The following is a 27,242-nucleotide window of genomic DNA, read 5'->3' on the forward strand; positions in this document are numbered from 1 at the left end:
TGAAAATGAAGATGAATTTCAAGGGAACGAGCTGGAAGCTGCACCTAGAAATGAAGGAGAAGCTGGGATGGAAGTTGGACCAGCAGTTGCAGGCAATGAAATTTTACCCAAGCCTTCAAAACAAACTTTCATTGAAGCATCCTACATATTAAAGCTGAAAGAGAGTTATAAATTATCTGATCAACAGATATCGGAAGTCATGTGTGCTACTAAAGGTCTCATCTCTAGTTATCAAAATAATTTACAAGGTGTTGATTTGAGGGAACCATTTCAAGATATCGAAACTTCGTATAAGCAAGAAACCTTTCTCAAGAAGCATTTAAATTATATTCCCCCAGTGGTTGTTCATATGGGCGACAGATTGGTTACAAGCACCAATATAAAATACTACAAGAATAGAAAAAAAAGGGTATTTTTGGTTACTGTGTCCCATTCGAAAAGGCTTTAATAGCCTTAGTTACTATGCCGGAAGTAGAAGCTCTATTTGGAAACACAAGAGATGCAACAGCAACAATGACGAATTTACTTGACAGCAGGAACGACGTGTGGGATGGCTCTTATTACAAAGATTTAAAGCCTCTCAATCATAAGTATCTGTTGTTGTCTCTCTACATAGCCCAGTGCAATTAGAGTTGGACCTAGAACAAATTAGGGACAAGCAAATCGCGACGAAAGTGCAAAGTACTAGTGGTTCTTGTTAAGGGAAAAAATTTCCGGACTTCCGGTTGGGGGAAGGCACTTAAAAATGGCCGCCATTTTGAAATTTTCGGTTTTTCGGGTTTAACGCCGAACTCGTTGCTCATATCAAAAAATGTGTTCCAACATTAAAGACGGAGAATATAAAACTCTATCTAATGGTATATGGATAGATAACCTACGAATACCCATTCGAAAGAAAGACCGAGTTTTGTGATACGCCATTTTGAATTTTCAATGTTATCTGCAAATCTTCTTTTGAAATTTGGAAAAGAACATGCGACATACATGGGAAAGGAAATGATACTGTTTATTTTATCTATATTTCATCAAAAATATCATTTTCATCTTCGGACAAGTCTTTATAAGCATTTAAACAAGAAACCCCATTGCACTCCCCGCACATCGCAGAGCATTTCAAGTCGAATTTTCGACACGAAGATGTTAAAAAATAAAAGGGTCTACAATTCCAGTGCCCGTTTTATTTTATAATGCCCTCTAGCAGTTATAGTTCTAGTCGATAGAATGCTGCGAAGTCCAACTTAAACTTTGAATGGTGGCCATCTTTTCAGGACGCTCCAGTGTTTCCAATGGCAGATAACGCCGCCAGGAAAATGTTAAAAATTACCTTGGTGGCGTTTTCTCACAAAAAGGGGATTTTCGACTGTGAGTATTGCCTCTTTCCGAGTTTTATTACTTGTTAATGTATTTTGAAACTTCCTATGTAAACTTCCCGCTCAAACTTCACCGTCTTACATAGCCTTTTATTATATGGCTGCTATTATGGATTTTCTTTGTTTATAGTTTAAGCACTTATCCTCTGGTTCCCAAAACATTTTTTCAGTTCGATCTTGAATACGAATCCAAGATGTAGCGTTGCTATTTGTGCGCTAAAATATCTTAAATTTGTTTAGGGACTATAAGTTTTACTTACGCGAATAGCATTAGTATAATATTCGTAATGGATAACAAAACGTATGTTATTTGTGCCGCACCATTATCAAGCAAAAAAAAAAACAATTTTTGTCAAAAAAAGGAGTACAGACGATTATTAACGCGAGTGTTGTTCGGGGTAACGAAAAATTTGATGACATTTTAGGCCAACTGGAGTCACTGTTAGTGCATCAGAAATATCGTGTTAACTATACTAGAAAGGACAGTATAGAGAGATATTTAAAAAACAGGAGTGAACCATCAACTTCTGCTACAGCAGCAGAAACTTGAACTCTTACGCCTGATTTTAACTTTAAAGAAGATTGTATCTTTTGCGCGAAGAAATTGCAATTGGGAAAGAAAGAAAGAAGTAGTTCCATACGTCTGATTTCTACTCTTGAAATTAAATCTTCAATTGAAAATAAATGCAAAGAACGAGGTGATGAATGGGGAAACGAAGTTCATAGACGATCTATTTCATGCATCGACTTGGTAGCGGCTGAAGCTAGGTACCATGTTAAATGTTACAAGCAATTTTTTAAAGCACCTTCAAAACATGCACCGGGAAGACCAAAATGTGATGTAGAGAGGAAGCGTTCCACATGCTTTGTTCTTTTCTTTTAAATTCAATGGATAGATGTCAGTTTTCCATAAAAGAATTACAACAAGAAATGAAGTCCTACATTACCGATGGCATTTAAATCTTGTTTTCTTAATAATAAATTTAAACGTATAAATATATAGATATATGCATCACTGTTTATATAGACGACGAAATTTGGACTTTCAAGCACCTTAAGAGCCGATTAAAAGCTTTCTTTGGAGACAACATTGTTATTACAGAAACCATTGGCGAAAATAATGTTTTGTGTTTCAAAGGCACCATGGAAAAAGCAATTAATAAAGAATGGTACAAAGATATAAACGAAAACGAAACAGAGGAACGGAAAAGAATTGTCGAATCAGCTGCTAAAATAGTGCGTGAAGATATACGTTTGAGGGTTTGCAAATGTGATACTTATCCATCCTACAACGATATCACTACCGGCGGTAAGAATGACATCCCAGAAACTTTGGAAATCCTGATGAGGACATTATTAGGCATCAATGATAATGATAAGTCAAAGATTGTTAAAGCAACAGCCTTGTCAAACTCAATAATGTCAATTGTAAGAGCACGGTCTTACGTCTCGCCAGTTCTTGTCGGTTTATCCATTCACCTTCACAGAAGATTCGCTTCGAAACAATTGATAGACATTCTATCGAAACTTGGGTTTAGCGCTTCATATAAAGAAGCATTGAAATTTGAATCCGCCGCTGTCATTCACTCAAAAATCACCTATGAAAAAGAAGCTTTCATACAATTCATATTCGATAATGCTGACTTCAATATCCGAACCCTGGATGGGCACGACACTTTTCACTCCATGGGAGGAGTGGTTTGTGTTACTCCAGAACAATCTGCCCAAGTGAAGCAAAAAATTCCAAGACCGAAAAGTCCATTTAGCGCTACAGAAATTGGAAAGTTTGGAAACATGCCTGTTAAGGCTTTTAAAAGGACCTCTTCAAATGCAATTGGGGAGATTCGAGTAAATGCCTCAGAATTTAGTTTAGAATGCACTGTAATAGTTAAGAGCACCAGACACATCAATACATTGTGGGCTTCTGGAAAGTATTTTAGCAAAGACGGCACTGTATCTTGGAATGGATATATGAGCATCGCCGCTCCTGCTTCTAAATTCTCTACGACTAGGATCCTCGCCTTACCATTTATAAACTTGGATCCAGGAAACGTAAACACCATTTACACTGCCCTTAGCTACGCCAAGAAAATGTGTCAAAAACAAAACCAAAAGCATTGTTTGGTTACTTTTGATCAGCCATTATTTTTTAAAGCCGTTGAAGTAGTTGAATCGGTTGAAAAGAATGACCCAATTGTTGGAGTTATCGTTCTTCTTGGCGGCTTTCATACAGTTATGTCTTTTTTGGGCTCAATTGGCTATAAAATGGGTTCCAGTGGCCTTGAAGAGCTATGGCAAACGGTTTACGCCAAAAATACTGTGGTACACATGCTTAGTTGTCACGCCTACTCAAATTCTATCAGGGCTAATTTTCTAACGCAACATGCTTTGATTTTATTAATACTGAAGCAATGTGGATTAGACGACCTCTCACTAGAAGAATTGCAATTAATATACGCGAATCCCACGGTCGAAAATGCAGAAAATGAAATCCTAAGAAAGATCCATTATAAATTTGAATCCGAATTAGCTAAATGTGCTGAAGAAAGCAGAACTGGAAGGTTGCGGAAACAGTTTTGGTACATGGTGGAAATTGTCAAGCTGTTTATTCACGCTGAGAGAAGTGGAAACTGGGACATGCATCTCTTCTCTGTTTCGAAAATGGTTCCTTATTTTTGGGCAAGCGGTCACCTGAATTATGCTAAGTCATCTCTAATTTACCTCAACCAAATGGAAAAACTGAAACGTGACATGACTCCAAGTGACTATGAAAAGTTTTCTAAACAAGGTATGTTTACAATTCGCCGAACAGAAAACCTTTGGTCGGGAACTTAGACCAATATAATTATTGAACAAAATCTCATGCGTTCCATGAAAACATCTGGTGGACTTACTCAAGGTAGAGGGTTAAGCAATTCTTCACTTGCTAAATGGGTAACAACAATGCCCCATTGTTCCGATGTAAGCAATGCTTTGGAGAGGTTCACTGGTGTTATAGCATCTACAAGAGAGCAGCACGTAGATCTAATAAGTTCCCGGCGTCTTCGTGACCAAAAAGATCTGGAGCGGTTTGAGAACTGGTTTGAAGACCATTCTCCGTTTAATAAAGAACTCGGACCGAAAATTGTTTCTCTGTCAAGCGGACGAGTTGCTGAAGACGAAATTAATTGCGACATGGCTAAAGAGGTGGGTGACAAATTGATGCAAAATGCCTTGGGGAAAAAAATGGCGGACGTCAAGTTTCGTAGATTGGATCGAGTGAAAACTCTTAACATAACCAACAGCAAAACCATAAAAATTAAAAATGATTTAGTACCGATAAATCCTCTACAACTGTTTAACCGGATTTTTGTACCAGTAAATCCCCAGATGATCTCGAACATTGCTTTGAATTCGAACTAGCATCTTACCCACCATCTCTTTTTGTAGATGGCTTCTTAAGAAAAGGGATAAAATCAAACCTCTTAAAGGAAGTTGACAAAATTGAAAAATCTAGTTCATCGCTTCCTAAAGGTGAACAAATCTGCTACGTTGTAGACGGTGGACACCTACTGCATAAAGTTGTTTGGCAAAGACCCTCAACTTATGGCGAAATTTACAGTCAGTATGTTAGATACGTGACATACCAGTACGGAGAAAATAGCACAGTGGTTTTTGACGGTTATGAAGAAAATAATCTTAGTACAAAATGTCAAGAACAAACAAGAAGAGCAACCAAGAAATCACCAGTAGTCATAATTCAAGATGATATGATTAACACTGTTAATCAATCGGACTTCTTAGCCAATATTCAGAACAAGAAATCCTTTATTGCAAACTTATCTTGTAAGATGATTTCAGCAAACATATCCGTGGTTCAAGCCAAGTCTGATGCAGACATGGTCGTAGTGTCAACATCACTAAAATGCAAGACTCGTGAAAACTTGGTATTTGTGGTGGCAGATGATACTGACATAATGGTACTTCTGGTATACCATGCAACAGAGAACCATTTTTTCATGATACGACCAGGAAAAAATTCCAAAGCTGATAGAGTCACCGATATATATGAGTTTCGTTGCAAACTTGGAGGACTAGCCGAAATATTTCCGTTTCTTCACGCATTCTCTGGTTTCGATACTACTTCGGCAATTTATAAGAAAGGAAAACTGCCAATTTTAAAACTACTTAAAAGCAATTCTAATCTAGTTGAACGATGCTTGGCTTTCAATGATAAAAATGCAAATATGGAAGATCTGAAGCAAATTGGCGAAGACCTTTTTCTAAAATTGTATGGGGCGGCACCGAAGACCAAGACACTAAACAAGCAAAGATACTTGCAATACAACAAGGTAGTTGCCAAACAAATATTGAAGTCTAACTTCGAACTGGCTTCCCTACCTCCGACGACATCAGCTGCTCAGCAACACATTTTAAGAGTATACCTACAAACGCAAGAATGGTTGGGTAATACACTAAATCCCAAAGAATGGGGATGGGAACTAAATAAAAGCAATGAACTAGTACCCATTTATTTTGAAAACTCACCAGCACCCGCAAGCATATTAAAACTAATTTTTTGCGGTTGTAAGGCCACAAACTGTGGCAAAGCATGTTCGTGTCGAAAATTCGACTTGAAATGCTCTGCGATGTGCGGGGAGTCAGGGGCGTAGATCTCTATTGTTCCCAGGGGGCTGGGGCCCAAGTCAACACCCAAAGAATCTGTTGAAAGAGAAGGGTGTCGGGCTTTTGTGACTCATATTATAAGCCCAAGTTGAAAAGGTTCATTTACAGTATAGGAGCAAAAATTAAGAAGAAGAAATTTATTAATATCACGTTTTACAGCCTGTGGCGGTTGTCACAATTCTACAATTTAGAATTTCAAGTCTGTTCTACATAGAATGTATTTTTTCTTATATCAGATTTACTTATAAAAGAATTGACAACACAATCAATATCAATACTTTCGGCCAAATCTTTATATATGTGTAGAATAGCTAAGCCATTTAGTCTTTCTTGGCCAATAGTGTTTCGAAGGAAAGTTTTCAGTCTTCGCAAAGTGCTAAAAGATCTTTCAGCTGTGGCAGAGCTTACCGGTATAGTTAACAGAATTCTCAAAAGTTTAGTAAGTTCTGAGAGCATGGTTTTAATGGATTGGCGCTCACGCAAAAAAATACACATCAGCAATACAAGAAAAACTCTTTTTTTCGGAACCAAAAGCATGTCTCGGTGCAATAGCAAGCGATTCCTATCAAAGTCCGTTCCATAGAATTCCATTATTCTGTCTACAGAAACAGTTTTATCTCCTATAATGAACTTTTCAATGTCCTCCATATGGTTCATGACTTTGGGATCAAAACGGTCCTCCAAACTAGAAACTGTTTGGTCCAAGATTTCAAAAAAATCGTTCCTGTAGGAATCCTCCAATGTTCGGAAATTCGTAGGTGTACTACCGTCATCATATTTCTTTGGTATCTTTCTTTGATGAGTTGGGCGGTCCGATCCACTTGCACTTGTAGGGTTTTGCGGAATTCTGTTAAAATAAATTGCTTAATGGTTAATACACTTCTTACTTTTCCTGTTAGTGGTCAATGATGACTAACTCTTTAAAACAACTCCTACTTACAGGATTCCTAAGCTATTGGCAGTCAAGAGAGTCATTTTCCATAAATCTTCAAATCCTTCCTTCCGGTTGTTCTTAAGAATTCGTAAAATGTTGTTATTCTTTTCCCGAGCTTCTTTATAGTTTAAATTTACTTTTTGCATTTCAGCATTCAAAATCTCCAAACGATCAAAGACAGTAATGACTGTTTTTAAATGGAACAAAAAATTAAATTTATTGATCGCTGTTAAAAATCCCGAAGCCTTGAAACCAGCTGCACTATTGTCCGTTCTTGAGGTGTTTTCAAGAAACTCTTGAAGAACTGAATAGTTCGATAACAACGTTTTCAGCGATGAAACCCGAACGCACCATCTAGTTGGACAAAATGATCGCAAGTTCTCTGAGCTGGAATTTTCTTCGTTCGCTTGAATAGCCTTAAAAGCTGAGATTGTTTTAGCTGAAGCTTTGACAAAAGTGATTAGATCTTTGGCAATTCCAATGAAATTTCGGACAGGTGTGATTTTTTCAAGCGTATCCTGTACCACAAGATTGAGATTATGCGCAACAATGGACGTATACTGCTCTCTTCTCTACTTCCAGTACCCGAGAGCGAAGACCAGTCAAATGACCGCTTACATTACTTGCTCCGTCATAACATTGACCACGACAATTCGAGATGTCTAATTCGCAACGTATCAATACATCATTTATTATGGAAAACAAAGTTTCAGCAGATGTTAACGGTGTTTCGTAAAAGCCTACAAAGTGTTCGTGAATTTCAAAGTTGTCATCAACAATACGAAAACAGAAAGCCACCTGCTCTTTCACTGAAATATCAGTGGTTTCGTCAATAGAAATGCTGTAATACTTGGACTGTTTCACAGCACCGATTACTTGCCGAACAGTAGATTTCCCGAGCAAAGATATTATCTCATTGACCACTTCGGGCGAAATCCACTTAGTTTTCCGATCTAGCCAACGTTTGAGTTCTGGGATATCTTCGGCGCGTAAAAGGAGTAACTGATTAAGATTGGAAGATTGGTCCGTGTGTCCTCGTATGGAAATTCCTTGCTTAGCCAAATACAGAATGGAAGAAAAAATTACTTTTAAGGCTTGACGCGATTGTCTCATTTCTTTGAGCTTCCCGGCGGATAATACAGCCGAGAGTCCTGAGGCACAAGCATTTCTTTTTAAAAAAGAAGCATTCGAAGCAGCTCTGTGAAAAGAACTTTGTTCGTGCTTTGAAAACCTTTCAATAGCTTTCTTCCAGTTGCTGAATCCATCATTAACAAATGCATTAATAGTTGCCCTTTCCGTGGATGAAACACTTCCCACGACAGTTTTCTCTGCAACAGCAGATTGACAAATTTTACAAAAAACCTTTTCTTTGTCTTTTTCATAATTGAGCCACGGAAACTTATCGTTCCACTGTGATTGAAACTTTCGACAGTTGATCATCTTCTTCAATTTGAGGCTGCAAACGCTTGTGGATTTTACTCCACTGTAAGGCAACGAAGTACTGGCCACACATGCTTGAGTGTTAAAATCCTCGTCAGCAGCTTCAGGATCTGCGACAGCATCCGGCTCTGCCTCTGAGTTTGATGATTTTGTTTCTTCACTCGGTAAACACGTTTGAGATTTCAAACTTTTGGAATCCTGTTTCGAGGATTGTTTCCATTTTTGTAAATATTTATCCATTGCAAGGTTTAGCTCTAAACCTTATATTCGTATTTTTGTATTAATTTCCGGATACTAAAACTATACTCGAGTTTTTCGTATTTTTTCCTAAATCCAACAGTTCTAATGTCCAATAACGTCATCAGTTGCAAGCGAACAATGATGTAGAAAAATTACATGCCTGCCTAATATTAATCACCAAGAAACTGTGGTGGCCAAGAATGATAACGAAAGTCAAAAAGGGAGACACTTTAACGGCCAGGTAGTTTCTATCTCCAAGGCGCACTTGCCTAAGTTGCCTCGGCGCAAAGCGGACGAGTAGTACGTCACGTGATAGGAAATTCCAGATGGTTAAAAAAGAAACCGAGGCTCACAAAACGTAGGAGGTAGAGCTGTAAACATAGGTCTGAATTTTTCTCTATGTTGCACCTATTGCACATGCGTGGAACCGTAGGACCAAGCCATTACCGTGTATGAAAGAGGTGGACGGATAATTTAGTTTCTACGAGACTCCTTTTTGAAGGCACTGATTGGGGTTTCTAAGCGATGCGAAGTGGTTTATTCCATATCAAGTCTGAAAACACTGAGCACTTCCATTTGGAAAATAATCGCGCATATTCCATAATTAGTAGAAAATGTTTATTAGGATATTTGCAGATAATGATGGCTATGTCGATGTGAAATACCGACCTAATCGTAAATAGTATGACTAAAGTTACTCAAGTATTACAACAAGAAAAGAGCACTATTGTTTTCCTTGGTGTCAAAAGAGGGAGTGTGGGGGCACAGTACCGGGCGACTCACAGTGGGCCCCAAATTAAACGCGGTTTCCCAGAGGGGGCTCAGCCCCCTCAGAATTTTCCCTGTGGGGGCCCAGGCCCCCACTGCCCCCACATGATCGACGCCCCTGCGGGGAGTGCAATGGGGTTTCTTGTTTAAATGCATATAAAGACTTGTCCGAAGATGAAAATGATATTTTTGATGAAATATAAATAAAATAAAGACTATCATTTCTTTTCCCATATATGTCGCATGTTCTTTTCCAAATTTCAAAAGAAGATTTGCAGGTAACATCGAAAATTTAAAATTGCGTATCACAAAAATCGGTCTATCTTTCGAATGGGTATTCGTAGGACATCAATTCATATACCATTAGATAGAGTTTTATATTCTCCATCTTTAATGTTGGAACACATTTTTTGATATGAGCAACGAGTTCGGCGTTAAACCCGAAAAACCGAAAATTTCAAAATGGCGGCCATTTTTAAGTGCCTTCCCCCAACCGGAAGTCCGGAAAAATTTTTCCCTTAACAAGAACTACTAGTACTTTGCATTTCCGTCTCGATTTGCTTGTCCCTAATTTGTTCTAGGTCAATGCCATTTTTCGTCTAATTGCAAGGTAGTGGTGTGAATTACGGGAAATACTTCCCTTCGAAAGTCGGTTTCACCGTTTCAAAACCACTTTGGCTAGCATTATTGGATAAATACGACGAAGTTACAACGTTTCTAGGTGAGGCTAAACGGGTTCACGAGAAAATTCAGAAACGTGTGCTAGACCAGTTAAGGGAAACAATTTCTAAAACTTGTGATGGATGTGAGTGGGATAATCGCTCTCAAATAAAACACGAATGCATAATGTGTGACTGGAATACACGTGTGGAAATGAATTTTACATTAGCTATGAGTAAAATGAGTTATTCCGAGATTACAAAAGACTTTACCGCGAATACATTTCTGGATGAACAATTCTGCGAATATATGCTTTGTAATATTGCTTGTAAATCGAAAAAATTACTATTAAAAAAATCAGAAGATATCACACGATAATAAATAATTGTCACACTTTATAAAATAAGGGTACTACAGGTTTATGAAGTTTTGCAAATATTTCCTCAAAACCGATCGTTTGCGGCGAATTTTTCTATCACGAAACAGTTCGATTGGAAGTTTTTCTAAACGACCGTTTATATTCAAGTTTTCAAAACCAAAACGTTCGATTTTAGGTGACAACATCTTCGCAAAATAGGGTTAATCCTATGGGAAATTCATTTCACAAATGATCGATTTCGATAGTTTTTCAAAACTAGATGAACGCTTCTATGGAGATGAAATTAAACTCTCTACTTAAAAACGATGGTTTATAATAACCTAAACCGTCATAAAATTGAACGTTTAGAAATTTCTGTACCGAAGGGGTTTGTATAAGCGAATACCCGTTTGACTTCGGCCATTTATTCGCTGACGGTAGGGAGATTCGGTCATGTATCCATTCTACCATACATTTAACGCCATCTTGGCTGGTCCATCCCAATCCGGTAAGACACAACTGGTTCTCAAACTAATTGAGTATCGGAATGTAATGTTCTCACCTAAATTTAGTGAGATTCATTGGTATTACGGAGAATGGCAGCCGTTTTTTGATAAATTGAAAGGCAAAGTTATTTTCAAGGAGGGATTACCAAATTTAACTGAATATAACGATAGTAAACCTTGTCTCCTGATAATCGACGATCTAATGACAGAAAACATAGGACAAATCGGTTCCCTATTTACTAAAGGTAGTCATCATAGAAATCTGAGCGTAATTTTCATCACTCGAAGCTTATTTCACCAATCTAAAGACTCTCGAGATATTTCTTTGAATGCGCACTATATCATACTCATGAAGTCGCCTAGTGATAAACAGCAATTGAGTACAATTGCCAAACAGATGTTCCCTGAAAACTGGCGTTTCGTTGTCGACGCCTATCGAGACGCGACGAGTAGCCCCTTCGGTTATCTACTACTTGATATGAATCAGCGATGTCCGGAGAACCACCGAGCTAGAACCGGAGTATTTCCTCACGAGTCGGGTGTCGCGTACGTCCCCAGGGTATAAATTAGAAAGCCTCTCCAACGATTCGGCATTCTACAAGAATGACTTACGCTGTTCACTCGCAAAAAGATTTGCTCTCTGTCTTAGCTAAATCGAAACGTGGTCAGAGGCGAATTTTACTGAAAAAAGCCAAGAAATCATTAATTGACGCCATATCAGAGTGTGTACATAATACATTACAAGGAAAAGTAAAATTAAACGAGTCTCAAAAAGCTCGGTTAGCCAAACATTCGGGGAAACTAAGGAAGATTGCCAGTAAAAAAACTATCCTGGAAACGTAAACGAGCCATTCTAGTTCAAGACGGGTGTGGATTTTTCTCGTTCCTCTTCCCCCTCGTTTCTACGATTATCAGCGCGATAGCCTGAAATAATTCATAATTATGCAGTACGCGCAGAAAATGTTACTCGTCCCTAGCGAGACGCTCAAAGATGATCCCTTCCCCCACCCTCAAAAGCAGGTGGTAACGGCTTTAGACGGTGATATGAATTCTATTCTAGTTCGAAAGGATTTGGATGATAGTTCAAAATGGCGTCTGTACGAGCAGACTCTACAACGGTACACTAATCTACATACTATAGTCAAGCAACCGAAGCAGATATTGTTAGAGAACTACCCTAGATCGAATCGAGTTTAAACGTAGCGTGGATGGATGATATTCCTCTTAAGTATATAGCCCGTGTTCAGAAGTTAGTTGATCATATTGAAAATATCCCTGGTCAGCTTAGGTGGTTAGCTAACAGAGAAGTAGATGTTAAAAATTCTATAGTGCCAGGATCGGATATTAGGGATATTGTTTTTGAATTTGTCAGACCTACATCGCACTCAAACACCAAACCGAGAGGATTTTACGCCGTAACGAACTTGCTAGCTCAACATGCTCCACAGTGGTTCCAACCGCATAATCGAACATCATCGGTAAAAAATACTCGGCTACCTCTTGCATATAACCCGTTATCTGCTATCTTCAAATCCCCCACTAAGAAAAAGACTACGGTGAAAAAGATTTAAAAGGTTGGACTGATAGGAGTCCCATGGCTCCCCTACAAAATGTCTCCGAAATCCTAGAAGGAATTTATTTTAATCCATCTCACGAAGCCAGTTATGGAGGGGTGGAAAAGTTATACTTGGCAGCGAAACCCTCGGGGGTCTCCAGACAACAAGTGTTAGATTGGTTAAAGGGTAGGGATTTTTATACTTTACACAAAAAGGTTTTTAGAAAGTTTAAACGTAACAAGGTAATGGTTCACCATATAGACGAGCAATACCAGGCGGATTTAAATGATATGCGAGCCTTAGCTAAATATAACGATGGTTATAATTATATTTTAACAGTGATTGATTGTTTCAGTAGAAAGGCGTGGGCAATACCCATGAAAACAAAAACTGGTGTAGAGATGGTATCCGCATTCGAGTCAATATTTAAGGATACACTAGCATCAAAGTTACAGACGGATAAAGGGATAGAGTTTAAGAATAAGCTTCTTCAGGCCCATTTAAAGGAGAAAGGGGTGGCATTTTTCACTACCGAGAACGACGATATAAAGGCTTGTATAGTAGAACGCTTTAATCAAATTTTAAAGGGGCGTATGTACAGGTACTTTACCCATAATAATACCAAGAGATATTTGGATGTATTATCGTTTTTGGTTCAGGCATATAATAATTCCTTCCACTCAACCATAATAATTGCCCCCTCCGAGGTTACGGAAACTAAAGCACATCAAGTTTTTGACACTATCTACGGAAAATACTTTAAACAGATAGTCGCACGTAATAATACGATAGATTTGAAAGTCGGGGACTATGTTAGAATTTCTCATAACAAGATGGTTTTCGAGAAAGGGTATGAACATAACTTTACCATGGAAGTTTTTAAGATTACGGAAAAGATAGATAGATTATCTCCTGTATTCAGATTGGAAGATTTGGATGAACATCCTATAAAAGGCGTGTTTTATGCTAGGGAGCTCCAGTCGATAGATAAAGCCGTAATGTACAGGATCAGGAAGGTTTTTCGTAGACGTACTCGAAACAAACAAAAGGAGATTTTTGTAAAGTGGTTGGGCTACCCTGAGTCTATGTCAAGTTGGATTTACGCTCAAGATGCAGTCTCCCTTCTACTTAAAGCTTCCTAGCAACGCTAGTATGCAAATTTACGAAAATACCACAGCCTGCTACTCTACCAAACTATCAAAATGTATACAAATGGAGGGGGGACATTGGGAGGTTGCTCTAGTTGAGATAATATATCCAGTATCCTTTCATAATGTTAAGGAAGGCGAAGGTTACATGGAGTAAGCGGTTACTGAAATATCTCCTAAAGAACCGACGGTTCATCCTCAAGCTACCGATCCTAGTTCCAGAGCTGTTTTTAAGAATCGTGGTGTAGTAAATTATGTTGATACCGTAGAAAAACCCGCCCCATAGGGGATATATTCACCATACCCAAGCGGTTATTATATCAGTTTACCCGTGCTATTGAAACAGCTGTACCGCAGCCTCGAGTCGTGGGAATACGCATCTCGTTTTTCTTTTATCAGCGACCCCCTCACCAATCACGTGGTTGTATTTGCAAGACGAAACGCGTCGATAACCTTTTTGCTGGTCCTATCTAAACTCCTCGGCTATGACGAGGATTTTCTGCCCCTTAGTTGCCCTCCCGATCAATAAATTTAAGAAGCGACGTACCCGATAGATTAAATTATTTCATACCGGATCAGCTATTTGTCTATTCCGATATAGTAAGCAATGAACTGGTAGGCGATACGATAGCGCCATTACTTCGTATTGTCGGTGTTGAAGATAAACTCCATGGCTCTATAGTCACTAAAACGTTCGATTCACCTCACTATTTTAAAGTTGCTAAACGTTATTTCGAGACGTTAGAAATAGATATAGAAACGAGTTTAGGTCAACCGACGGCATTCGAGTTCGGACAGACAACCTGTAAACTACATTTTAGACCGTGCCCAAACCAGACTTCTTAGGTCATAGTTGCGAGTACCGGTCGTATTACCTAGACCAGGTGGGTGCATGGGTTTCAAGCGTTTTTTCTGGTAGACCACACCAAAAAGGTCATGGGGTAGGGGGCTTGCTCAAGGGCTTGTTTAGATGGGCTAGACCCTTATTAGTTATGAGCGCTAAATATCTAGTCGTTAAAGCCGCTACGACGGGGTAAAAAATATTAGGTGATGTATCCGAAGGACAGAATATAAAATCGGCTGCCAAGCGTCGATTTAACGAGACTATGGACAATATCGTCAACCCTCAGAAAGGGTCGGGCGTTATAAAGAGGCTCAAGCTGAAAAGACTATCAGTTACTCTCAAGGGAGCAAAGAAGAAACCACGCGACATTTTCTCGCGAAAAAATGCTCTCCGTTCAAGCCCTGAATACTGAACTCGATATTTTTGCTCCAACACCTACCCAGACAAGTATAGAACACGGACAATGGACCTGGTATAAACCTCTATCAGCGCTCAATGACACCTCTACCGTCGAATAACACATCCCCGGAAACGGGATTATTTCATGCACAAACAATGCATTACACCCGGCTAAGTGTGACCAAAGATGACGGCGGGATTCTACCGGACGATGCTGTGGTAGCTATCGTAAATAAGCGGCTCACTCCTTATGGCGAAATTGTGAATTCTATTTTGGCTCCACCCTCGCAATGCCGGTGGCAAACAAGTACTCATTTCTCGCTTACATCGAGTCCCTTCTAAACTATGGACTAGCCGCTAAAAATACGCATTAGTCTTGCGCTGGTTGGGTTAAAGACGAGGCGAGTAAGATGGACGATCTAACCGGTAGTGGTTTTCTTGTCAGAAAGAAAGCCGTTGAAAAATCTGTAGATATCGAATTTTACTGCCACTATTTTTGCGATATGTTTAATATACCCGAATATCTGGTGAATGATATGGATGTTAAAATGAGCTTTTCGAGAAACAAAGACGAATTTGTGCTGATGCTTAGAGAGACCGCGACCCTCAAGGGTTGCAAAATATTGTATAAAGAAGATGGGATATATGAACGCAAGGTTAAACTGGCGTCTAAAATATTATTGGCGCATGAAGCTGCTCTCGCTAGAGGCGCTGCTCAGTATAACTTTACGCGAACAGAGATTAAAACTAGACCTTTATCAGCGTACACGCAGAGTCAGAGTTTCGACAATATATATCTAGGCACCCTCCCTTCTCGCGTCATAATCGGTCTAGTTTCCAACAAGGCGTTCAAGGGCAGCTACACCAATAACCCCTTTAACTTTAAAAATTACAATTTAAATCCTTTAGCTTTGTATGTGGATAACGACCAGATACCTTCTAAAGCCTTAGCTCCGAATTTTACTAAAAGCTTGTTCATGAGAGAGTACCACGCGTTGTTTTCAGGGTGTAATATTCATTATAAGGACGACGGTAACGATATATCCCCCTTCGAGTACGCTAGTGGGTACACCTTTTATCCCTTCGATTTAACCCCTGATATTTCGGCTTGTGATTCCAACTTCTGCAATATTGTTAAACAAGGTCAATTACGATTAGATCTTGGTTTTGCAACCGCCTTACCCGAAGCCGTTGTTTGTATCGTTTACGCCGAGTTTCAAAGCTTGATTCAAATTGATAAAAATAGAAACGTGATTGTCGATTATTAATGTCAGCAACAAATACAGCAGATTTTAATTACGCTCTATCAAAAACCCCGAGTTCTTTAGGAGTTTTTCCTTCGGATAGGCTACCTCATAAGGTTTCCAAATATCCAATGTCTCTAATCATAAACTTTGACCAGCACCATAGAAGGGGGTCGCACTGGGTTTCCATCTATATAGACGCCCTACGTGTCGGTTACTATTTCGATAGCTTCGGCTTGTTGCCATATTTTATACCCAGTATAAGATTAGTTTTATTGGAACATTGTAAGAAATTGTCATGTGGGAGGAGACAGCTACAAAGTCTAGATAGTAAATTTTGCAGACAATACAGCGCTATGTATATTATACATAGAAGTTCGAAGAAAAGTACTATAAGCTTTTTTGGGTAGGTTTTCCCGGAGCCAATGCCAAAATGATCTAAAGATCGCGAAGCTCTTCAATAATCATATTATAAGACTGAAAAGGAGTATGAATCCTATTTTAAAATGTATTATATTTAAGAAAATGTTTTTCAAAATAAATGAAGTTTATTTTTTCAAATGTCATCTTCATCTGTCAACTCTAAAGCTTTACATTTTGTATTGAATGTGTCAATGAAATGGTGTCCGTAAGTCGCTGTTAGAGTAGGATGACAAACCATAATACGTTAAAGGAGTTTATGTACAACAAGTTGGGAAAACCAAAATATTACCTCTCCGAGTAAAGACGACTACTTACAAACTTATTTACCCAGACATGGAAATGTTTCTTAAGTTAAAATTTATGAAATATTAAAGCAGTATACAAAGCATAGCAAATATACTGTAAATCAAACGACATTTTACAACCAATAATGATATACTTGTACACATTAAAATCATCCGATGCGGAAAAAACGGGAAATGAAGAGATAAAACTTTGGAGGGATATTACCTTTACGTGTTTGTAAAGGCCCAATTTTTTAACTCCTCAACTGTATGTCCTCTATGTTCAAAGCCATATTCACAACAGGGTTGCCATATAAACACTATTCTCTCGTTTCACCTCAACGATTTTCTTAGTTTGTTAACATGACTGTTAACGTTACATAACACCAAAGCTTATTTGTGGCTACACACACTGAAAGTAAATGCGTACCATAAAAAGCATGAAAACACGAAGCTATTATCCGATTACGACAGACCTTTCACTGGTCTGGGCTGCGTTCAGCAGAGCTCACCAAAAAAGACAGCGGATTTTGGAAATGTTTACCTGTGAGCTCTGTCGTCATAGCTTTTCACCGGTCATGGGCGTTTTATAAATGACACTAGCGCAATAAAGCGTGCAAGGTACCAAGGCTTAACAAAAATTGTATGATAACATATTTATAGATATAGATAACAACATTTATATTTAAAATTAGAAACTAACATATCTCTTAAAATTCTCACGTGATCAACTGGTTTCACGCCAATTAAATACCTATAGTCCCATAGAGCTATTTGTATTAATTCCTCCATGGTTTTTTCGCCAAGCTGAGAACTACGCGTTTTACGTCACGTTATCTAAAGAACCGACTATTTTCTTTGAAGACCGCGCTAGCTCAGCGCTAAGCACCGTGACGTCAAAATTCAAAAACAAAATCCCGTTATGTAGGACACTGCTAACAGCGCTGGGCTCTGCTGAACGCGGCCCAGATTTCCACCATGATTATATAATCTAAGCTTAATTATTTGAAAGTGTATTTAACTTGCGGCTAACTCTGAACCGTTAATGTCTCTGCATTACAGAAACGAAAACCAAACCCAAGCGTTTACTTTTTGGTTCACTAGGCCTATTGACAAATAAAAGTTCATTTGACCAACATAGTAGCGTTGTGTTTGTATTTACTTTAGAAAGGATTATGCTATAAACAGATGTAGTATAGCTTAAGTAATATATAAACATCCATTTTAAATAATAATATTAAAAAAATTTTGGAATATCAAAATGAAATAGAGCTTTAAAGTACAAAAGTACTAAATACATAATTACGAAAAATATTTCCACATATTCACTTTATATTAAGGATAAAGGGAATGTTATGGTTCTGTAGGATTCCTTCACACATAAAAACAAAACGAACTTCTAACGCAGCGCACTACTGTAACAATGGACGGACACACACAGACAAAAACATAGACTGCTTTTTAACTCTTTCCGTATTAATTTTGAATTGAGAAACAAGATTATCTTAAATATTAATATAAATATAATTAATATTTAATATTTTCTTCGTTAGATATTCGCCTTATTGAACGTTACATCGTTTTAAAAAAGAACAATTAAACATTCTTGAGAGACTTGACTAATATTGGCGTTTGAAATGAAGCATACACCGGTTGCTTCGCCTTACTCAAATAGGTAGTATATAAGAGTGTCGAACTACAGCTAAAAGCAAGAACAACCGCAATTTCGAAATCCTATCGTGGACAACCCACCCTAGGGAGGCTAGACGTTTCTCGTAACCCAAGCTGATCGCCGCGAATGTCTTAAACCCAACGATGACGATGGAGTAGAAGCCAGGTGTGGAGACTGGTGTCCATGTGGGATGGACAAAAACAAAGACCAGAAGATGGTGGTGTAGAAGCCAGGTGTACAGACTGGTGTCCATGTGGGATGGACAATGACCTGAAGATGGTGGTGTTAGGAGCCAGTAAGTACAGACTGGTGTCCATGTGGGATGGACAAAAACAAAGACCAGAAGATGGGGTGATTAGAAGCCAGTATGTACAGACTGGTGTCCAAGTGGAATGGACGAAGACCAGAAGATGATGGTGGTTAGAAGCCAGTATGTACAGACTGGTGTCCAAGTGGAATGGACGAAGACCAGAAGATGATGGTGACTAGAAGCCAGTATGTACAGACTGGTGTCCAAGTGGAATGGACGAAGACCAGAAGGTGAGGGTGATTAGAAGCCAGTATGTACAGTTTGGTGTCCGTGTGGAATGGACAAAGACCAGAAGATGGTGGTGTGAGAACTCAAGTAGAGGAGCCATTTCCGTGACTGTGAATGCAGTTCGGAAATGGCGAACACGTTTGCTCCGATTTGGAAACTGCGAACGCGGTCACGTGGGTGTAACAACAGACACACACACACAAACACCCATCCATATGAAAGATAATAAAACAACGTTGGGAATGGGGTCCCCACAGCGAATGTAGTAATTCAAATTTAAACACAAAATGTTATTTATTACAAATTTAAATTTAATAGAAAGACATCAAAAATACGAAGCTTTTTCTACTTCGTTATACGATGTCTTGAAAAATGGCATTATTTTCACTAAAAGAAAAAACATGAAAAACCGTTGGCTCAAAGGTCCCCGTAAGGGGTTTAAAAATCCAAAATTAGACACAAAATGGTGTAAATTTTAAATTTCAAGTAAAAGGTTTTTTTAAATAGTTTTATACACGACAACCTTCGAAGTTAACTGTTATTCATCCACATGAAAGATAATAAAAAAACGTTGGGAATGGGTTCCCCTTAGCCGATGTAGTAATTCAAATTTAAACACAAAATGTGATTTGCTACAAATTTCAATTTAACAGAAAGATATAAAAAAGAAGATATTTCTACTTCGTTATACGATATCTAGATAAATCGCAATATTTTCACTAAAAGCAAAAAACATGAAAAACCTTTCGCTCTTAGGTCCCCGTAAAGGGTTTAAAAATCCAAAATTAAACACAAAATGGGGTAAATTTTAAATTTCAAGTAAAAGAATTTTTTTGAACACGACAACCTTCGAAATTAACTTTTATTCATCCATATGAAAGATAATAAAAAACGTTGGGAATGGGATCCCCATAGCGGATGTATTAATTCAAACTTAAACACAAAATGTGATTTACTACAGATTTCAATTTAACAGAAGGAAATAAAAAAACGAAGATATTTCTACTTCGTTATACAATATCTAGATAAATCGAATTATTTTCACCAAAAGCAAAAAACATGAAAAATCGTTGGCTCAAAGGTACCCGTAAAGGATATAAAAGTCCAAAATTAGACAAAGAATGGTGTAAGTTATAAATTTCAAGTAAAAGGTTTTTTTGGAATAATAATATACACGACAACCTTCGATGTTAACTTTTAGGGTGTACCTCGTATGAGCAGTTCCCGGTAGAGCAGTTCTCGAAAAAGCAGCCGCGATTCCAAAAAAATAGCGTCTGCTATTTTGGGAAATAGCAGTGTTTGTCTTCAGTTTCGAGTATTTCTTAACAATACAGTTATATTCGTTGTTTTCGAAAACTACCTTTTTCTATGATCATTTAATCCGTAATGTGACCTACTAACGGATCGTGTTTTTAAAGTACACTTAAATATTGCACTATTCTTCAGGATGTATCAGTTTACAATTCTAATACCAGGATAGAAATTATTTCAAGAAAGCATATTTTATTTCGGAAGTAGATAATTGTAAACAGTAACTTTTTGGAAAAGGCATATTATTATTTGGGAAGTGAATGAAGATAAACAATATTTTGGAAAAGGCGTAACATCGTTACACCATTTCCAAAATATTACTAACCTAAGTCTAAACAATCAAAACAAAACCTAAAAAACCCAACCGAACCCAACCCAACCTAACCTGACGAGACCTAATACTATTTAATTGAAACAATCAACTTTAACCTAACCTAACCTAACCTTACCAAACCTAACCTAACCCATCCCAACCTAACCTGACCCGACCTGATACTATTTAATTAAAATAATCAACTTTAACCTAACCAAACCCAACCCAACCTAACCTACCCAAACCTGACCTAACCCAACCCAACCCATCCAAACCTAACCTAACCAGACCAAACCAAACCTAACCTAACCTAACCTAACCAAAGCTGACCTAACCTAACCAAACCTGACCTAACCCAACCCAACCCATCCAAACCTAACCTAACCAGACCAAACCTAACCTAACCAAACCTAACCTAACCAAACCTAACCTAACCTAACATTATTGCGGGTTCAAATAATCAGCTTGAAGCTAACCATATCTGACCTTGTTCTATTTAAGTTCATATAACACAGCGTACACTATAACTAACAACAGTCGTTTTATACTATCTTGTGAAGTTATAATTTACGTTTACACTATATATAAATGAAGTAAAGCTGAATTAATAAGTAAACACTAAATTTGAAATATTAATATCAAAAGATGTTCATGGAATATTGAGATGAAACAGAGCTTTATAGCTACAGAACTACTAAAAGAATCGTAATGCCGAAAAATATTTAAAATAATTTCATTTAATATTCTGCAAAAACGAAATGTTATCGTTTTGTAAGCGATCTTTTCATCCTACTCGCTTTATACTAACTTTGATATTCGTATAGTGTTTCGATTCAGATACAATCTTCATCACTCATTTTGACTTTTCTTAAATCAAATTGTTTTGATGATCATTACAGTATCACTTTATGAAAATATTGGTGTTTCACGAGATTTCAAATAAAACAGTTTTTCCTCATAAAAGAGAAACTTACTTACTTAACTTGTTAGCACGCACAACGCTGGATCTTCTTGGATTTCAACCAGCAAAAATATTGGAAAATAAACCTTTGAACGTGCTAACGTTTTAAACTGACGTGGTACAAGGAAAACCGTTTTTGGCATATTTTAGAAATTAATTAAAATAACATACTTAGACTTAATTGTTTTTGATAAAACTTTGAAAAGGCACACCTTGTTAATTTGAAAGTATTTCGAAAAGTAACTTTGCTGTAGCTTTAAAGTTATTCGATCTGCTGTACCACCAAAAACCCCATGCTTTTTCTATGGGATATTTAGCGAAGAACTGTTATTTTTACCTCTCCGAGTGACGATGACGTCACGGAGAGGTATTGCACTGGACGTCTCTGTCTGTGTGTCTGTCTGTCAGACCTCACGTGACCGCGTTCGCAGTTTACAAATCGGAGCAAACAAATACCCGATTTCCGGAACGCGTTCGCGGTTCACGGAAATTTAGCCATTCATCTGCCAACACCAGTCTTTACTAACTAAGCCTTCTAAGGACAACAATCTGCTAGTCTTTGTCCATCCCACATGGACACTAGCCTGTACTTGCTGGCTCGTAAGCACCACCATCTTCTGTTCTTCGTCAATCCCACATTGACACTAGCCTGTACTTGCTGGCTCGTAAGCACCACCATCTTCTGTTCTTCGTCAATCCCACATTGACACCAGCTTCTATGCACCACCATCCTCAGTTCTTTGTTCATTCCGGCTTCTTCTCCATCGTTATCGTTTGGTTTTAAGATATACGCGGCGATCGGCTAGGGTTACGAGAAACGTCTAGCCTCCCAATGGCAGGGCTTCCACCATCGGTTCACGCGAATGCGTTTTTATCTATTATTATAATGGAAACGAATCGTATATATACCCCAAAATTTGAAGAAAGCGGGCAAGAGGGGTACCCTTCACTTAAAACGTCAATATTAGCAAAGTTTCGAAAGATAATAGGAACAACTTTATTTTAAACGATTTAACCATTTTTAAAGTTATTTACTGGCGATTAAAATAATTAATATCATTTATATTTAATTAATTATTTAAGATAAACTTATTTCTATGTAATGACACAAGTAAGAGTTTATATAGAACGAGTAATGAAGATTGCATCCGAATCGAAACACTACACGCATATCAAAGTTAATAATAAGCGAGTAGGATGATAAGATCTCTTACAAAACGATAACATTTGCTTTTTGCAGAATATTAAATGGAAATACTTTAAATATTTTTCGGCATTACGATTCTTTAATAGTTGTGTAGCTATAAAGCTCTGTTTCATCTCAATATTCCAAGAACATGTTTTATATTAACATTTCAAATTTGGTGTTTACGTTTTAATTCAGCTTTACTACATTTATATATAGTGTAAACACAACTTTTAACTTCACTACTTAATATGGATTTTACTACTTCGGCTGTCCATAAGTGTTGAAGCGATTGGATCTATGAAATAAGATATCCTAGATTTAAACCAGAATTGACCTTGTTTCGTGTCCTCCTACAAGAGGTGTTAACGGTTCAGTGTGAGCCGAAAGTTAAATACACCCTTCAGTGATACATTTTAGGTTCTCATTAGAATTATTGAGGATACAAAGGAAATTGTTAAACGCTTAAGCCTTTGCTAAAGACCTTGGCAATATTTCGCCAATTTGAACTGTGTATTTCCGGTTTTTCTCATTGGCTGGTGGACCTGAGTTTAGAAAGTAAATTCGTCTCGGCTCGGAGAGGTTTATTTTGGTTTCCCAACTTGTTTTAACATTAGGGGAGGGTGTGCTTTCGTTTCTAGAAGGGCCTCTAGAATAACAGTTTTCCATTAATTATAAATATTTTTTTAAAGGGCATCCGAAATGACTTTGGCTCGGACGAGTTACAACTACATGAAAATGCATCCTAAGTGAGTTGTTAAAACTAATTCTTAAACAATACAATTTTAATCTTTGAAATAGAACTGTAACTTTTAACCTAAAAAAGCCAGATCTTTTTTAAAAAAACTAAGATAATTAACCTTACGTATTGAACCTTTGCCCTTTCTCTCCTGCCCAAAGTTTTATAAATAGAGAAAGCAGAAAGGACAAAGGTGTGATTAGTTGTGAATTCGTAGTCGAGTAGAGATAAATCTCATTCTTTTGTTTAACGCGCAGAGCTAAGGTTTCCCACAGTTCAGTTTAGGGACTAAACTGATTTGATTGCTTCAGTTCAGTTTCAGTTTGCACATCTCCAAAATGATCAGTTTTCAGTTTGGTTCCGTTTATTTCTTAAACTGAACTGACAAGAACAGATCTAAAGAGATAGTTTAGTACTCTTTCGATCTATCGCGAGAAACGATATCAATACGTTCCCACAAACATTAGTAGAAAAATAGAAAACTGGCATCGATTAGTATTGCATGCTGTATGATACTTTGGCGGATGTGTCGCGTAAAGTTACCTTATTAGTGTCGCGTATATTTCATCATTTATGCCGCGTAGATTTAATGTTGCATAGAAATAAGCTATTAATTTAAGTCCCGTGATTAGCTGGGACCCTCTGCAAAGAGACACAGGCTAAAAGAATACCAATAATTAGTAACTAAAAAGGGTATAATAAATAGTTAATTAGTCAAAGTTAAATTGTACAATGTTAACAATGCCACTTCGCAATTCCAAAATACTTAAGGTAGTAGAAAATGTTAGCGGTTAATAATTACAATCTGGGTATTTTGGGTCTCTGACACCGTATTTTCGGTCCGCGACAATTTGGTCTCGGGACCTAACCCAACCCAACCTTGTTTGGAGGTAAGAAGATTATTTGAGTATTAAAAGCCCGCCTCTTACCAAGAACAATCTATTAGCAATAATAGAAATATTTTGGAAAAGGTGTCAGATAATTAATAGGAGAATATATTGGAAAAGGTGGCAGCTAATTAATTGGAGAATATTTTGCAAAAGATGGCAGCTAACTATTAGGAGAATATTTTGGAAAAGGTGGCAGCTAATTAGTAAGAGAATGTTTTGGAAAAGGTGGCAGGTAATTAATAGGTGAATATTTTGGAAAAGGTGGCAGCTAATTAATAGCAGAATATTTTGGAAAAGGTGGCAGCTAATTAATAGGAGAATATTTTAGAAAGGGTGTCAACGAATTATTGGAACCATTGTTTTGGAAAGGTGGCAACTAATTAGGTAAACAAAAAATCACGAGACCAAACCGTCTCGAGACCAAATAATCTCGATACCAAATAATCACGATACCAAATAGTCCCGAGACCAAATAATCACGATACCAAATAGTCCCGAGACCAAAAATTCGCGATACCAAATAGTCCCGAGACCAAATAATCGCGATACCAAATAGTCCCGAGACCAAATAATCACGATTCCAAATAGTCCCGAGACCAAATAGTACCGAGACTAAATCGGTGAGACCAATTAGTCCCGCGACCAAATCGGCCCGAGACCAAATCGGCCCGAGACCAAATCGGCCCGAGACCAAATCGGTGAGACCAATTAGTCCCGCGACCAAATCGGCGAGACCATATTGTCCTGTTCCGCCGTATTTTTCTTCTTGATAATCTCTGAAGGAGTTTTCAGTTCAGTTCAGTTATAACTGAAAACTGAAAGGATCAGTTCGGTTTCCTGGCTGAACCGAACCGATAATTTCAGTTCAGTTTCAGTTTTAGTCCAAAACCAATTTGAGCCGAACTGTGGGAAACCTTACGCAGAGCATAGTGACGAAATCAAACAAAAAAGTTGCAATTGAACTGCACATAGCTGGGCGATCTACATCAAGGTAGCAGCGCTGTTACAGACGAGCAAAGCGAAGCATTCAAACAAGTTTGATTTTCCCGCTTTGCTCACTCACCCCACCCGATACTTTCAATGAAGTTCTACAAGTGTAGTTAACCTTATATATTGTTTACCATTTGTGACATTTATTTATAAGCCTTAACATTTTTTATTCGTTCAAGTTTTTCCGCTTTTCGTTCCAAAATAAAGTATTAAAATAAAGTAATTTAATCTAATAACCGTAAAGTCACCGCAAGACGTTCCGCGGGATTAATGGAAAAGTTGCCAAGTTTTAAAATCTGTGTTGAATTTTATCTGAAATATAATCAAACGTTGAGATTTTCATACGAAAATATGAATGAAATTCTCCATGGAGGGGCATAGCGACCTAGATACAACTAGGTATCTAGGTCGCTATGGCAGAAAGCAATTTTTGGCTTATATTCCCATCGGCGATCTGCTATTGTTATGAGTAACGTCTAGCCTCCCAATGGCAGGACTTACACCAAAGGATCAAGCAATTGCGCATTTTCTTATCCCTTAGTGTGAATATACCCCTAAATTTCCAAAAATGTTTAAAGAGGTATACGCTTGAATTCAAACATCAACAATAGCTATGTTTAAAATGTTTTAGGAATAAATTCTTTAAACGATTTAACTAGAATTAACGTAAATTGTTGGCGATTAAATTAACTAATATCAATTCTATTTATTTAATTATTTAAGAAAAACCTATTAATTGCGTCTCGACTCGGACAGGTTTATTTTGGTTTCCCAACTTGTCTTTTACTTTTTCACGTCTTTGTCTAAAAAGACAGTTTTTATTAATTAATTATTTAAGGGGTGTATAGAAAATGCACTGTTAAACACCCCTATTCCTTCTAGCCAAGCTTCTACCCAGAGCCATAAGGGGATAGTCTTTATTCCTGTTTGTAAATTGTATACGTGTAAGTTACATAATAATGTATTTGCTTATTTTTAGGTTTGAACAGTTCAGGAATCATGTTGCAATATTTGTAAGAAAAGTTTTATCTTCAGTAAATGGAAAGCAGCGGATTTTAAGTTATAAATTTTTAAACGTTAAACTCCTTTTTAGAATCATTCGCTTGTACCAGGTTACTATAGACAGAACGAATTGGAAGGTGCATCAATGTATTTTTATTTTAAAGATTTGACAACATTAACAGCTCATAAACATAACACGGATGTTTCTTCTGATGTATTTGGGACGTTTCCCAGAGACGTAAGTTCCAATTATTTCGACAGCTCATAAAGCGCAGGACTTTTAGGGTTTGACCTAGAACATTTGAACATAAAGATGAATATTGGTACATGAGTTATGTTCGACCCAACAAAAAATATACTAAAAGTCCCCTAATGTAGAGCGCGAGCTTTCGCCACCATCTTGGAAAATGGCCGCCCGGAATGTCAGCTACAATGTATTCCACATTCTTCTTCAAAAACTATGAAAATTGGTACATATTGTGATTAGGACCACATGAGCATCAAAGAAAAATTTTACAGCTCTGTGTTTGATAGTTTGGTCGCCATATTGCAAAATGGCCGCCGTGAATGCTAGGTACAGTATATTTCACCATGTTGTTGGAAAATTATGAAAATTGATAGATATTATAATCAGAGCTGTGTTAACCTCAGAGTAAAATATTGAAGCCATTCATCAGATAGTTTGGCCGCCATGTTAGAAAATGGCCGCCGGGAATGTCATTTAGATACAGGGAGGCTATTCTCTAAAAATCGAAAATCATTCGGATCACTCCGAATCCTTATGATTCGGATCGGGCTCAT

At 37.6% G+C, this 27,242-nt stretch overlaps 2 protein-coding genes across 2 annotated transcripts; one reads left to right on the forward strand and one right to left on the reverse strand.

Annotated features, from left to right (window-relative positions):
- Nucleotides 1-6,230: 6,230 nt before the first annotated feature.
- On the reverse strand, nucleotides 6,231-8,649 carry LOC149624235 (zinc finger MYM-type protein 1-like). Its single transcript, XM_089852261.1, has 3 exons — nucleotides 7,555-8,649; nucleotides 6,976-7,487; nucleotides 6,231-6,882 (listed from the first exon to the last, which is right to left on the reverse strand). The coding sequence occupies exons 1-3, from the start codon at nucleotides 8,647-8,649 to the stop codon at nucleotides 6,231-6,233; spliced, it is 2,259 nt and encodes a 752-aa protein (XP_089708387.1).
- A 6,335-nt stretch (nucleotides 8,650-14,984) lies between these two features.
- On the forward strand, nucleotides 14,985-16,156 carry LOC149624236 (uncharacterized protein F54H12.2-like). Its single transcript, XM_089852262.1, has 2 exons — nucleotides 14,985-15,195; nucleotides 15,285-16,156. The coding sequence occupies exons 1-2, from the start codon at nucleotides 14,985-14,987 to the stop codon at nucleotides 16,154-16,156; spliced, it is 1,083 nt and encodes a 360-aa protein (XP_089708388.1).
- Nucleotides 16,157-27,242: the final 11,086 nt, after the last annotated feature.

This window comes from Phalangium opilio, unplaced genomic scaffold (genome assembly GCF_054372755.1).
Source record: "Phalangium opilio isolate 3A_F unplaced genomic scaffold, DU_Popi_V2 ptg000106l_1, whole genome shotgun sequence".
NCBI lineage: Eukaryota > Metazoa > Arthropoda > Arachnida > Opiliones > Phalangiidae > Phalangium > Phalangium opilio.